Genomic DNA, 11,877 nt, shown 5'->3' with positions numbered 1-11,877 from the left:
AACCTGTGTTATGCAGATGATACAGCCTCACTTGCTGAAACTGAGAAGGGCCTGAGGCATTTGCTGCAGAAGGTAACTGGCTGCAGTCTACAATATAGATTGAAGCTAAACACCAAGAAAACAAAGATTTTCACCACTGGGCCGATTGGCAGCATCACAATAGATGGTGGAAGAGATTGAGATTGTTAACAGCTTCAGTTTGCTTGGCTCCACAATCAACATTTTTGGTACAAGCAGCCAGGAAATCAAAAGACAAATTGTATTGGGAAAGTCTATTGTCAGGGATCTCTCCAAAGTGCTGAGGAGCAACGATGTCTGTCTGGAGACTAAAGTGAGCCTGATTCAGGCTGTTGTTTTCACAACTATGTGCTATGTATCAGAAAGCCGGGCAATGCCTAGGGATGATAGAAGGAGAATTGATGCCTTTGAGCTGTGGTGGTGGAGAAGAGTATTGCATATACCATGGACTGCTAGGAGAACAAACATGTCCATCCTGGAGAGAGTGAAACCAGGCAAGGATTATGAAGTTCCGTACAACAGAATTTTGGGATGCTGTAAGGAGGGACCAGTTCTTGGAGAGGGACATCATGTTTGGGAGGGTAGAAGGACAGCACAAGAGAGGAAGACCCTCGATGAGATGGATTGACTCAGTGATTGGAGTAATGGGGGTAGATGTGTCAGAGAAAATAAGTTTGGCTAGGATAGAGCAGTATTCAGAGCTGCTGTACATAGGGTTACTATGAGTCATAAGTGGCTTGATGACACATAACCACCACCACCATCACCATCACCATGTAACTGTTTGCTTTCACCAGGACCTGGCTCAGAGAAAAGGTAAAGTAGCAAAATAAAGGTAATGTATAGAAATGGGATCTAGAGTATTAGGAATCAGCATAGGTGGGTAATGAGGGGTTGTTCTTATCGAACCAATGTGGTAGAGTTAGGGAATGTGAGAGTTCTTGGCTGGATCAACTCATTGAGGGCTTGGTAGGTCCCCACCACAAAGCCCACAAAGCCCAGCATGCTGATGAGGGCGTTCTTGGCGATGATGAAGGGGCTCATGCCTTCTGAGTAGTAGGTGATGATCTCCAGGAGGGGCGGGATGATAAGGGCGAGCGCGCTGCCACTGACAGAGCCCACCAGGGAGAGGACGAGGTCCAAGCGGGGAATGAGGATGGCCACGGAACCTGCAAGTGGTGAAAGAAGTAGAGAAATACTCTCAGACTTAGCCAAGTTTTTCAAGTTTGGTTTTTACCAATATGGAGACACAGGTGGCACTTCCTTATAAAATTAGGAATAGAAATACCATTTGATCCAGCAATCCACTAGATAGTTTCATGCTCCCTGCATATTATGACAATAATAAGAGGATGGAAATAATCCAAGTGTCCATGAATGGGCAAATAACGAAAGAAGCTGTGATATAGTCATATAATTGATTAATATGCAATCCTAAAGAATGAGAAGTCATGAAACATTGCAATACACTATGATTCTAGAGTAAATTATGCTGAGTGGCATGTCATCAAAGAACATTTATAAGACTAGTATTATAAAAACCGAAGGGAAAGTTTACTCACAGATTTAATTGGTTTTGGATGGTTACCAGAGATGAAAAGGAGAGGAAAGGGGATATATTGGGTGAAGGGGAAAGGAACATACAAAAAGGGGTCATCAGAGAGGGTGATTTGTTACATTAATCAATTGAAATTAATGAAAAACCAATATAATCTGTAAAATTGTACAAAGTTATTATCACATCAGTGTACATCTCTATTGCTATCTTTCCAAATACCTTAAAATATTCCTCAGTAGAGGATTTAATAACTCAATTTCCTTTATAGGTATGAAGGTTGTTATAATAAGGTTATAATTCTCAATTTTTACAAACAAGGATCAACTTTGAATGCTATCACTAAAACCCATGAGGAACAATCAATTCCTACAGAAAAGTATGGATTTTTTTCGAATAGAAATCCAAAATCTCAGTAAATTTTCATTAAAATTAATAATAATAAAAAATTAAATACTGTTTTTTAAAAGTATGGAAATTGTTGTGTTGCCAGGGTCCCAGAGTGGCCTAATATTGAGCCCACTTAAGATCTCAGACTATTTGATTCAGGAATTTATTTTTCCTAGTAGCTATAAAACTTATTTCCGGAGATTTCCCCAGATTTTGCACTCAGAACTGCACTCCAGTGTGAATTTTGGTATTCAAACTGAGAACCCAACAAAGCCTTCCTTTTCCTCATTTCTGCTCTTTGATGTGTGAGCAGAGCTCTCAGTAAAATTTCCTAAGGTGGCATTGTGTTCGTGGCACCTCTGTGCTCAGTAAGTGTCATTGCTGTGAGGTGATAATTTCTTAGACCTCTCCTGATACAGTTTTACCTTTGTTGACTTATTAACCAATTGTATAAAAATCAATCAAATAAATATATGGAATCCATGAGAATTTAAATAGTGACTGGATTTTCTCCCTTTCAAGCAAGATTCTTCTATTGAATATTTGATCAAGAAGTAAATATATCATTAAAGTTATAAAATATAAGAAAATAACAAAATTAACATTTTTGGTTCTTTCTTAAAAGGAAGAGAGCAGATTTAGACTACCTCTTTTGAAAGATCAGAGATTCATTTTTATTTATTGATACGTTTAGTGTAATAATCATGAGACACAGTAGTTGTTCAGCAAACATGTAGAATACATAAGTATTGAAATGTTTTTCTTTTTTATTTTATCATTTATTTTAATTAATTTTTTGTAGGGGTGGGGGAACCAAGATATTTATTTTATTTTATTTTTTTAAATTAATTTTCATGAAAATTTACAGAGACTTTGGATTTCCATTCATTCATTGTTGCACTGTTCTCCCTGCCCACTCCTCATCCCCAGTACACTCTTCTCTTTGAAAAGTAAAAGAAAAATTACCCCATTGTTTTATAATCCCTCCCGCCAGGTCCACTCCACTATGCATCCTTTACTCTGGACTCCTGTCATGACAATAATACCTAATCACATGTCCCTTTTGAATAGTTTTCTCCTTCATCTGTTTCAATGCAGTATACATAATTTATCCCATTTTTCTCAGTCTCCCCCCAACCCTGATGTCAGTCACGTTTTACAACAACAACGGCATTACGCAGTATTTGTCCTTTCATGATTGAGATATTTCACTCAGCATAATGTCCTCCAGAGTCACCCATTTTGAATAATATTGCATGAGTTCCTTGTTTGTCAGTGCAGGATAGTAGTATTCCATTGTGTATGGATAGCTTCTCTATCCATTCGCTTGTTGATGGGCACTTAGGTTGTTTCCAACTCCTTGCTATTGTGAACAAAGCTGTGATAAACATGGGTGCGCAGATATCTACTTGGGGGGCAGTTATGGTATCTTTGGGATTGAAATAGTTTTATAGGGAGCTCTGGTGTCCTAGTAGATAGACGGTTGAGTTGCCAAACAAAGTTACGCAGTTCAAATATACCAGCTGCTCCATGATACAATGAGGGGTAATCTACTTCATGTGACTTACATCCTCTGAAAACCTGCTAGGGAGTCAGCTATGAAGCAGTTCTGACTCAATGGCAATGAGTCAGGTTGTTGAGGTGATTGAAATATTGTTATAATTTCTAGGTTAGCTGCAAAAATATTACAGGAAAGATTTATATAGCAATATATTCCCCAGTCTCCCACAAGGAGGCAGTGTTCTCTATCATTAAAACCTTTATTTACTCACTCAACAACACTTAAATGCTTATTTCATAGTGTTGGTAACTCTTAATATTTTTATATTCTTTATTAATGTTTTAAAATTTTTATTAATTTTTGTTTTTGAGAATATCCATAGCAAAACCATAAACCAATCCAACAGTTGATGCATGTAAAGTTGATACCACTGTTTACTTTGAGTTGTGCAACCATTCTTACCTCTTTTCTAAGTTGTTCTTCTGCCATTAACATAAACTCATTGCTTCCCAAGGCTTCATCTAATCTCTGAGTTACTGTTATATTTGATTCATATAGATACCGTATAACTCTGAAAGGAGATGTCGTTGTTGTTAGGTGCCACTGAGTTGCCTCTCATAGTGAAGCCATATACAACAGTCTTAAACCCTGCTCTATTCGGTGGCAATCTTATTGTCTCTGACACACCTATACCCATTACCCTAGTCACCTCAGTCATTGAATCAATCCATTTCATCTAGGGTCTTCCTCTCTTGCGCTGTCCCTCAAACCTCCCAAGCATGACGCCCCTCTCCAAGGACTGGTCCCTCCTTGCAACATGTCCAGAGTATATCAGATGAAGTTTCAGAATCTTTGCCTCCAAGGAGCAGCCTGATCTCATCCTTTCTAGGACAAACCTACTTTTTCTCCTAACAGTCCATGGTACAGTCAATAGTCTTCTCCAGCAAAGGAGGAGCAATTGCCTAAGGACAGAGCTTGAAGGCAGGAAGGGGTAAGAAAGGATTCATGGAAATGGGAATTACAGGGAGGTCATGGGAAAAGGATAATTATGTTGTGGATATTCTAATTAATGTAAAACAAAATGTACATGAATAATATGGAAAACCCAATTTGCTTTGTGAACCATAATAATAATAACAATAACAAAAATCATTGTAAGTGTCAAAAGCAAGATATGTCTATTGTCCAACCAGACTTGCTGGTCATCTAGTTTCAGTGTCTCTCCTGGAGATGAGGGGTGCTGGCTCTGGAGCTAGGTTTGGGTTCAAATCCTACCCTTGGCATTTCCTGAACAAGTACTCAGATTCCTCATTTTGTAAAATTGCTGTTTAGCTGCCATTGATTCAGCTGAGACCGTGGTGACCCCCATGCCCTCTGGGAAAAACTCTGCCAGGTTCTGTGCCGTCCCCAGGATGTTTCAGGTTAGGTTTTTGTGATCAGAGGGCTTACAACGGCTGTTTTTCAGAAGTCCAGGACCAACCCTTTCTGCTTAGCTCGTCTTTGTTGGGGAGCTCTGTTAGAACCTGTCCAGCCTGAGCCTCCACAGGCTGGTAGCTGTGCCTGAGATACAATGGCTGGGATTTGAATTTAGTTCTCCCACATGGAAGGCAAGACTTCAATCACGGAACCACCCATGCCTCATCTTGTACAGCAGGGTTAATAACAATCCTGTGTCAGAAGAGACCCCTTGAGGACTAAGTAAAATATTATAAATATGGGCTAGAAACAGCAGAGTGCCTGGTCTACAGTAGATGCTCAGGAAATATTAGTTCTTATAATTATTATGATTGTCTTGTTATGCTACTCCCTCAGGTTGTTGTTGTTAACACAGCTCTGATCCTTAGCAACAGAACTTACAACAGACCAAAATACTGTGTGTGCCCTCCTCACAATGACTGTTCTGTTGAGCCCAGTGCTGCAGCCACTGTGTCTCCTGACCTTGTCAAGGATCTTCATCTTTTTTGCTGACCCTCTCCCTTACTGCGACCTCTGGCGGTAAGGAGTTGCACTGCCAACCCAGACTCACATGGTTCAAGTCTACTAGTTACTCTATGGGAGAAAGATGGGCAGTCTCTTCCCATGTGATTTATTGCCTTTCTGACCTTATGGTACACAACAATGACACCACCACAACCTTAGTGAGCATAAGATCTGTCTAAGAATGAGTCTGTCTTTTATAGACTGAGAAAGAGGGGATAAATTACGTATACTGTGTTGAAACAGATGAGGGAGAGAACTGTTTCAAAAGGATATATTATTAGGTATTGTCATGACGAGTTCAGAAAGAAGGCTGCATAATGAGGTGGACTTGAGGGAGGGATTGTATAACAATGAAAGTTTTTTCTTTTACTTTTCAAAGAAAAACGTGAACTAGGGGGAAGGGTGGGCAGGGAGAAAGTGCAACAATGAATGAATAGAAATCCAAAGCCTTTGTAAACTTTCATTAAAATCAATTAATAATAATAACAACAATAAAAAAAAGAATGAGTCTGTCCCTGAGGTTTCCTACAAAGCCTTAACCCTGAAATGTAGGAGTGCCCACTGGACACCGGCTCTCTACCACCTGCTGCATGCTCATGACTCCCAAGAAACGTTCTACTCACACGTCAGGCAGACAATCATGAAGCGGATGGACAAGTCCAGAACCAGCGCCCAGCGCTTAGGTATGCGGGAAAGGAGGAGGGGCATGATGATTTCTGCAGGGACGTAGAACTGCAGGGAGTACGAGCACAGGATGCCAATGATGTAGAGGAGCTTGACCGACTGGTACAACCTGCAGGACAGAGTCGAGAAATGCTTCTGAAGGCCATCCTGTTAGTACTGGGCCTCTTTGGCACACTGACTCTGTAGGGCCTCGATTTTCCCATGTGAAAGGAGAGGTGAGTGACCCAACATTGCCTCCAAGCCCAGAATCCCTCCACCTGGGAGCCCGTGTGAGTACCAGCAGTTGGGGAGGTTGAGGGTGATGCTGGCCTTGATGTTATCTCCAAACTGCAGGTACCCCAGAGAGCCAATGACAATGTAGAGAGCAATGATGATGGCCATTCCCAAATACATGATGCCTGGGAAGCGACGGGAATCCCTCATACTGTTCTCCAAAGGCAGAACCTGCAGACACAACAGTACAAGAAGAGAAAAGGAGAACCTTGGACATGGACAGGCAGGGAGTCAGGAGATGAGCCCCGGACAGGGCAGTGATGGTCCCTGTGGCTCTCTAGACCAAATGTCTCACATCAGGGGCATCTGGATCAGGCCGGCACATGCATTTTGTTTGGCCAACAGAATCTTTTAAGAGTGACTGACTGCCTTTTGGTTCTCAGGTGCCACCAAGTTGTTGACTATGACTTACAGCAGCCGTTTGGACAACATATCTGAACCTTGCCCAGCCTGCACTCGCCTCACCATCTCTGATGTGCTTGAGCCCACTGCTGCAGTCAGGGAGCTCTGATGGCTTAGTGTCAAAGAATTATGCTGCCAACTCAAAGGTGTGGGGTTCAAATCCACCAGCTGCTCCATGGGAAGAAGATGGACCATGTCTTCTGTGCAATGAACTGCTTCTGAAAACTCGCTGGATGGTCACTGTGGGTCAATTCTGACCTGACAGCCCACAACAGAATCGATTGTTACAGTCACTGTGTTAATCTCATTGAGGATCTGCCTCTCTTCTTTTGACCCTTCGCCTTTCCCAGTACTTTGCAAGAACTGGTTCCTCTTGGAAACATGTCTGCTGTGCATGTGAGATGAAGTTTCACCACCCTTGCCTCTAAAGAACAAATCTTTCTCTCATGAACCAGTCCGTGCCCTTTTCCACCCCAACATTAACTCTTCCTCCACACTGCTTCCAAAAGGCGTTTGAGTTCGAGAGCCATAATTCTAATTCATGGCAGTCCCTATTCTGTACATAATGGTCTGGCTGAGAGCAGAGAAGGAAGCAATTCTTTTGGAGTTAGGGCTGTGACAGAGCTGGATAGATGTCTGGCTCCTGGTTCCCCGGGCAGTACATTTCCTCTACTCATCATGTCCTCATTCTTTGTTTGCAGAATCTGTCTTTTCCAAATAGAATCCAAATTGAGATCAGCCTGAGTTGGGTGTGTGGGAATCAGGTTAACCTTCCAGCCCCTCATCCTACACACTCCCTCACCTCCGCCTTCTCCCTTATCAGCCTTATCCTCATGCAGACTCTGTGTTAAGCACGTGATACGTGCATGGCCTCATTCACGTGTTCTATGCCTCAGCATAAGCAACTTGGTGGTGGAGTGGTTTAAGGATTGGGCTGCTAACCGAAACTTCAGCAGTTTCAATCTACCAGCCATGCTGGGAGAAAGATGAAGGGGTCTGCTTCTATAAAGATTTACTGCCTGAAAAACCCCATGGAACAGTTAAACGTCGTCTTACAGGGTCACTGTCAGCTGGAGCTGGCTCAATGATTGTGGGAAGTACTTACAGCTGGGCCTCTGTTTCTTTATATGAAAATGGGCACACAAATTAAACTCACCTTCTGGAAAATTCTTTGGGACAATTAGGTGAGTACATGACACCATAACAGCACAGGAAAAGGCTAGTAAATATCAGCTGTGATTATTCTTCAATACTATGAAGTCTCAAGAATAATACTTCCATTACTCTTATTTTACAGGTAAGAAACATGATACTATAAAGATGGTGTAAGTTGGTCCACATAAAACAGTAGGTGATTCTGGCTTTAGATCTGGGCTGTTGGTCAGAAGCATTTATTTGCATTTGCATTTGTTTCCTCACCATTTTGCCTCTATTTGCATAGCTCTCAGCATTCTTATCATGAGGCAGAAATTTGGCATATATTCTCTTGTATTTTTGATTCATACTCGTATTTACACCCTCTCCTCTCTTCCACTGCCACATGGGAGAAGCTTGAAGACAAGATTGGGAGAAGTTCGAGGACAAGACTGGGTGATGAGATTGCTGGGCTTCTAACTCGCCTGACATCAGAACAGATTCCCAGTTATTGCAAGCAGGTGCTCAGGAAAACCTCAGGTGTTAGGCGGATGGACAGCCCCGCCGAGCCCTCCCACTGTGTAATACAATTTTATTCAGTGTATTTCTCAGCACTAAAAATGACATTTTTGCAAGGTCAAGTTATACCAGCAGCTGCCCTTTTCTCTGCCTTTCCCTTTCTTATGATGCAATTCATCAGTCAGAGAAGACAGTGATCTCTGACATACATGGAAAAGTCCCTGGACCGGGGGTCAATCATAGCCGTAGCAGCTTCTGGCGAGTGGCCTAAGTCAGATCCCTGTCCCTTTCTGGGGCTTAGGTTTCTTTGCTGTGAAGTTGAAGACTGACTTAATAAGGTAATTTCAGTTCTGAAGCTAATAATCACTTGCATATATTAGGGTAAGTAACTTGAATAGAAATACCATAATTTCATAGTTTGGTAATTAGGAGTCACTTGTTGTTTGTTTCAGCTGATAGCCAACCTGATTAGATTCAAACCATAAATCCTAACTCACTTTCTAAGAAATCATAGTAGTTTTGAAAAACCTCTGTAAATATCCTCCATGACCGCAGATGTCTCATCATAAATAACAGAAGGCTAGGAAGGGAAACAAGCCAAAAGTGGGTGAGTTTTAATCTGTGGCCCTCAGGCCTATCTTTCATCGTTTTTAATCCGTGGCTCTCAGGCCTATCTTTCATCGTTTTTGTTCAGACATTCCTCTAGGTCGTATAGCCCTGGTGTGTCCACTTGCCGTACAGTGGTAACTTGTGGTTGCTGTGAGGCTGAACGCTGTGACGCTGATGTGTCAAATGCGTTAATGGTGGGTTACCCATGGTGGACAGTGTTGGGTGAAACTCCCCGATTAAAACAAGCTTGGAAGCAGGAGTGGCATCCATTTCCATAATAGCTTGCCTCCGGAAACCCTATGAACCTGGAGAGAGGATGAGAGACACACAGTGTTTAGGACTCTCCTTCATAGGGTTACTATGAGTCACCTGCGACTCAATGACAGCACTTAACAACAACAATAACAGGGAAGGGAAATATTTTCAAAATGCAGGAAAAGTACAAACAAACAAAATGTAAGTGTCTGTCTCGAATTCTATATTGAACAAAAATGTTCAATTAAAAAGAGACATTTTCAGATGATGAAAATAAAGAAATCTAATTGTCATCAGGCCTACTCTTTACATTGCTATTATTTTACTTCAATCTGATGAAATGCTAACTGAAATTCCCCAGACTAAAGGGAAGTAAGAGCAGAGGGAAATTTTGGATTTCAAGAATTAAGCAAGAACAATAGAAATAATAAATATAATATATGATTCTTCTCCACTTAAGTTTATTAGAAGGACCATATATATCTATTATGAAATGTGAAAGCAAAAATTAAAAGAAAATCTGATGTTGCTTAAATGTATTTAGTTGAATTATATATGGCAATAAAACATTAAGTGAAAAGAGTAAAATAATTTATACAATCCTTTCTTTAAGATTTCTATATTTTACTTAAAATAATAAAACATTAACTCTAAGTAGCCCATGAAAAATTATTGATAAAAATTTACTAGTAGAGTACAATTAAAAAGCACTTGTATGAGGGCTTAAAATCAGAGATAATTGATGTGTGTAAATAAAGCAATCTGAGAATGGAGCCTTAACTCATTTTTAAAGTCTTTACACAAGTCTGGAATCCACGATGGCTTTTGAAAGCTGCCTTTTCACACAGCAATGGCTCTGACCTTGATGTTGAACCTAGGAGCTCTGGTGGCGCAGTGAGTAGTGCTGCCGACTCACAGTTGGGCAGCTTGAATCCACCAGTGGTTCTGAAGGTGAAGGAGGAACAGTCTCCTCCTGGGTGGTTTACGGACTTTGAGAACCTGCTAAAGAGTCAGCTATGAGTCAGTTCTTACTCAACAGAAATAAGTTGATACTTAACCTAACTGTACACCCTAAAGGAAACATTGCTTTTCCTCTCAGGTGTGGCAGGTGTGACATGTCACAGTCTGTACACAAAAGGTCTTTCATTGTGGTAAAACAGACTGAAAACAAGATGATTTATACCTGGAGGGTTTGATGTATAGCATTTTTGATAAATCTTTACACTGAATTCCCATAAACGAAAGCATTTGCATGGAAAATTATTGGGAAAACCTGATCAGTCATTGTTCTAGGATCAGTCTCAAATAAATCGATGAGCAAATTCACTGGCATTTAAGTAGTTTTACCCAAACATGTAGAATAAGTACATAGATCAAGATGCAGTAATTCTGTAAATAAGCCAGTATAAAATAAAAATGAAATTAAAAAAAGATGCTGTCATTGGAACACTAGAGGGGCATACAGCAAGTTTAAAATCAGAAAAGGTGTGTGTCAGGGCTGCTTCCTTTCACCACACCTATCCAAGCTGTATCCAAGAAGCTGGACTCCATGAAGAAATCCACATCAATGTTGGAGCAGGGCTTACTAATTTGGGTATGCCGATGATACAATCTTCCTTTCTGAAAATGAAGATGATTTGAAGCACTTAATAATGAAACTAAAAGACACATCTCAAAATAAAGGGGGGGGGAAATTAATACAATTGCCCTAATAAACAACCACATGATAAATGGAGATAAGAATGAAGTTAAGGGTTTCATTTTACTTAAATAAGCAATTGATGTCCAAGAAATCAGCAGTCCAGAAATCAGATATATTACACTGAGGAAACCTGCTGTCAATGACCTCTTTAAAAGTGCAAAAGTGGAAGAGTGTCATTTAGAAGCTCTAACTTGTGCCTGACTCATCCCATAGTATTTTCAACCATCCCCTGTGCATGTGAAGGCTAGACAATATATAAGGAAGACCAAAGAATTAATGTCTTTGAATTGTGGTGGTTGTGAATAATATTGACTATGTAACCGGCTTCCTAAAGAACAAACAAGACTGTCTTGAACATGTGCAGCCAGAATGCCCCTTGGGGGCAGGGACGGTGAGGCTTCATCTCACATAATGTGGGTATGGCATCAAGAGGGGCCATTCCCTGGAGAAAGACATCATACTTGGTAAAGTAGAAAATCAGCACAAAGAAGAACCTCAAAGAGATGGAGTAGTCCAAGGCCTGCAACAGTGGGCATAAGCTCATCAGCAATGTTGAAGATAATGCAGGACGAGACAGGATTTCATTCTGTTGTACATAGAATCATTATGAATTGGAACCAGTTATGGAGAGAATTAGGCAAATACGATGCTGTGGTTCCCCAAGCAGATTGGATAGCTTGCTGCTCATGTAAATTAGGTATCTGGAAACTGTGACAGTAAAGGTCATACATATGTTGGCTTGGCTGGGCCCAGAAGTCTAGTGGTCTGGCACCTGGGTAAGGATGTAATTTGGCAGTTATGCAATGATGTTCCCACTCTCCCTTTGAGCTCATTTATTTATTCTCCACTTTTTTT

General features: G+C 40.9%; 1 protein-coding gene across 1 annotated transcript in view; it reads right to left on the bottom strand.

Moving 5' to 3' along the window:
• Positions 1-918: 918 nt before the first annotated feature.
• The window catches only part of SLC36A2 (solute carrier family 36 (proton/amino acid symporter), member 2), a 64,025-nt gene continuing 53,066 nt past the window's right edge, over positions 919-11,877 (bottom strand). Inside the window, exons 8-10 of the mRNA XM_006893742.1 lie at positions 6,406-6,572; positions 6,068-6,237; positions 919-1,187 (exon numbers count right to left, since the gene is read on the bottom strand). Coding sequence (XP_006893804.1) covers positions 919-1,187; positions 6,068-6,237; positions 6,406-6,572 — 606 coding nt within the window. The remainder of the gene's footprint in view (positions 1,188-6,067; positions 6,238-6,405; positions 6,573-11,877) is intronic.

The sequence above is a fragment of the Elephantulus edwardii genome, unplaced genomic scaffold (genome assembly GCF_000299155.1).
Source record: "Elephantulus edwardii isolate Elephantulus edwardi_28Jun2011 unplaced genomic scaffold, EleEdw1.0 scaffold00130, whole genome shotgun sequence".
NCBI lineage: Eukaryota > Metazoa > Chordata > Mammalia > Macroscelidea > Macroscelididae > Elephantulus > Elephantulus edwardii.
This window is presented reverse-complemented; position numbering and strand designations above follow the sequence as displayed.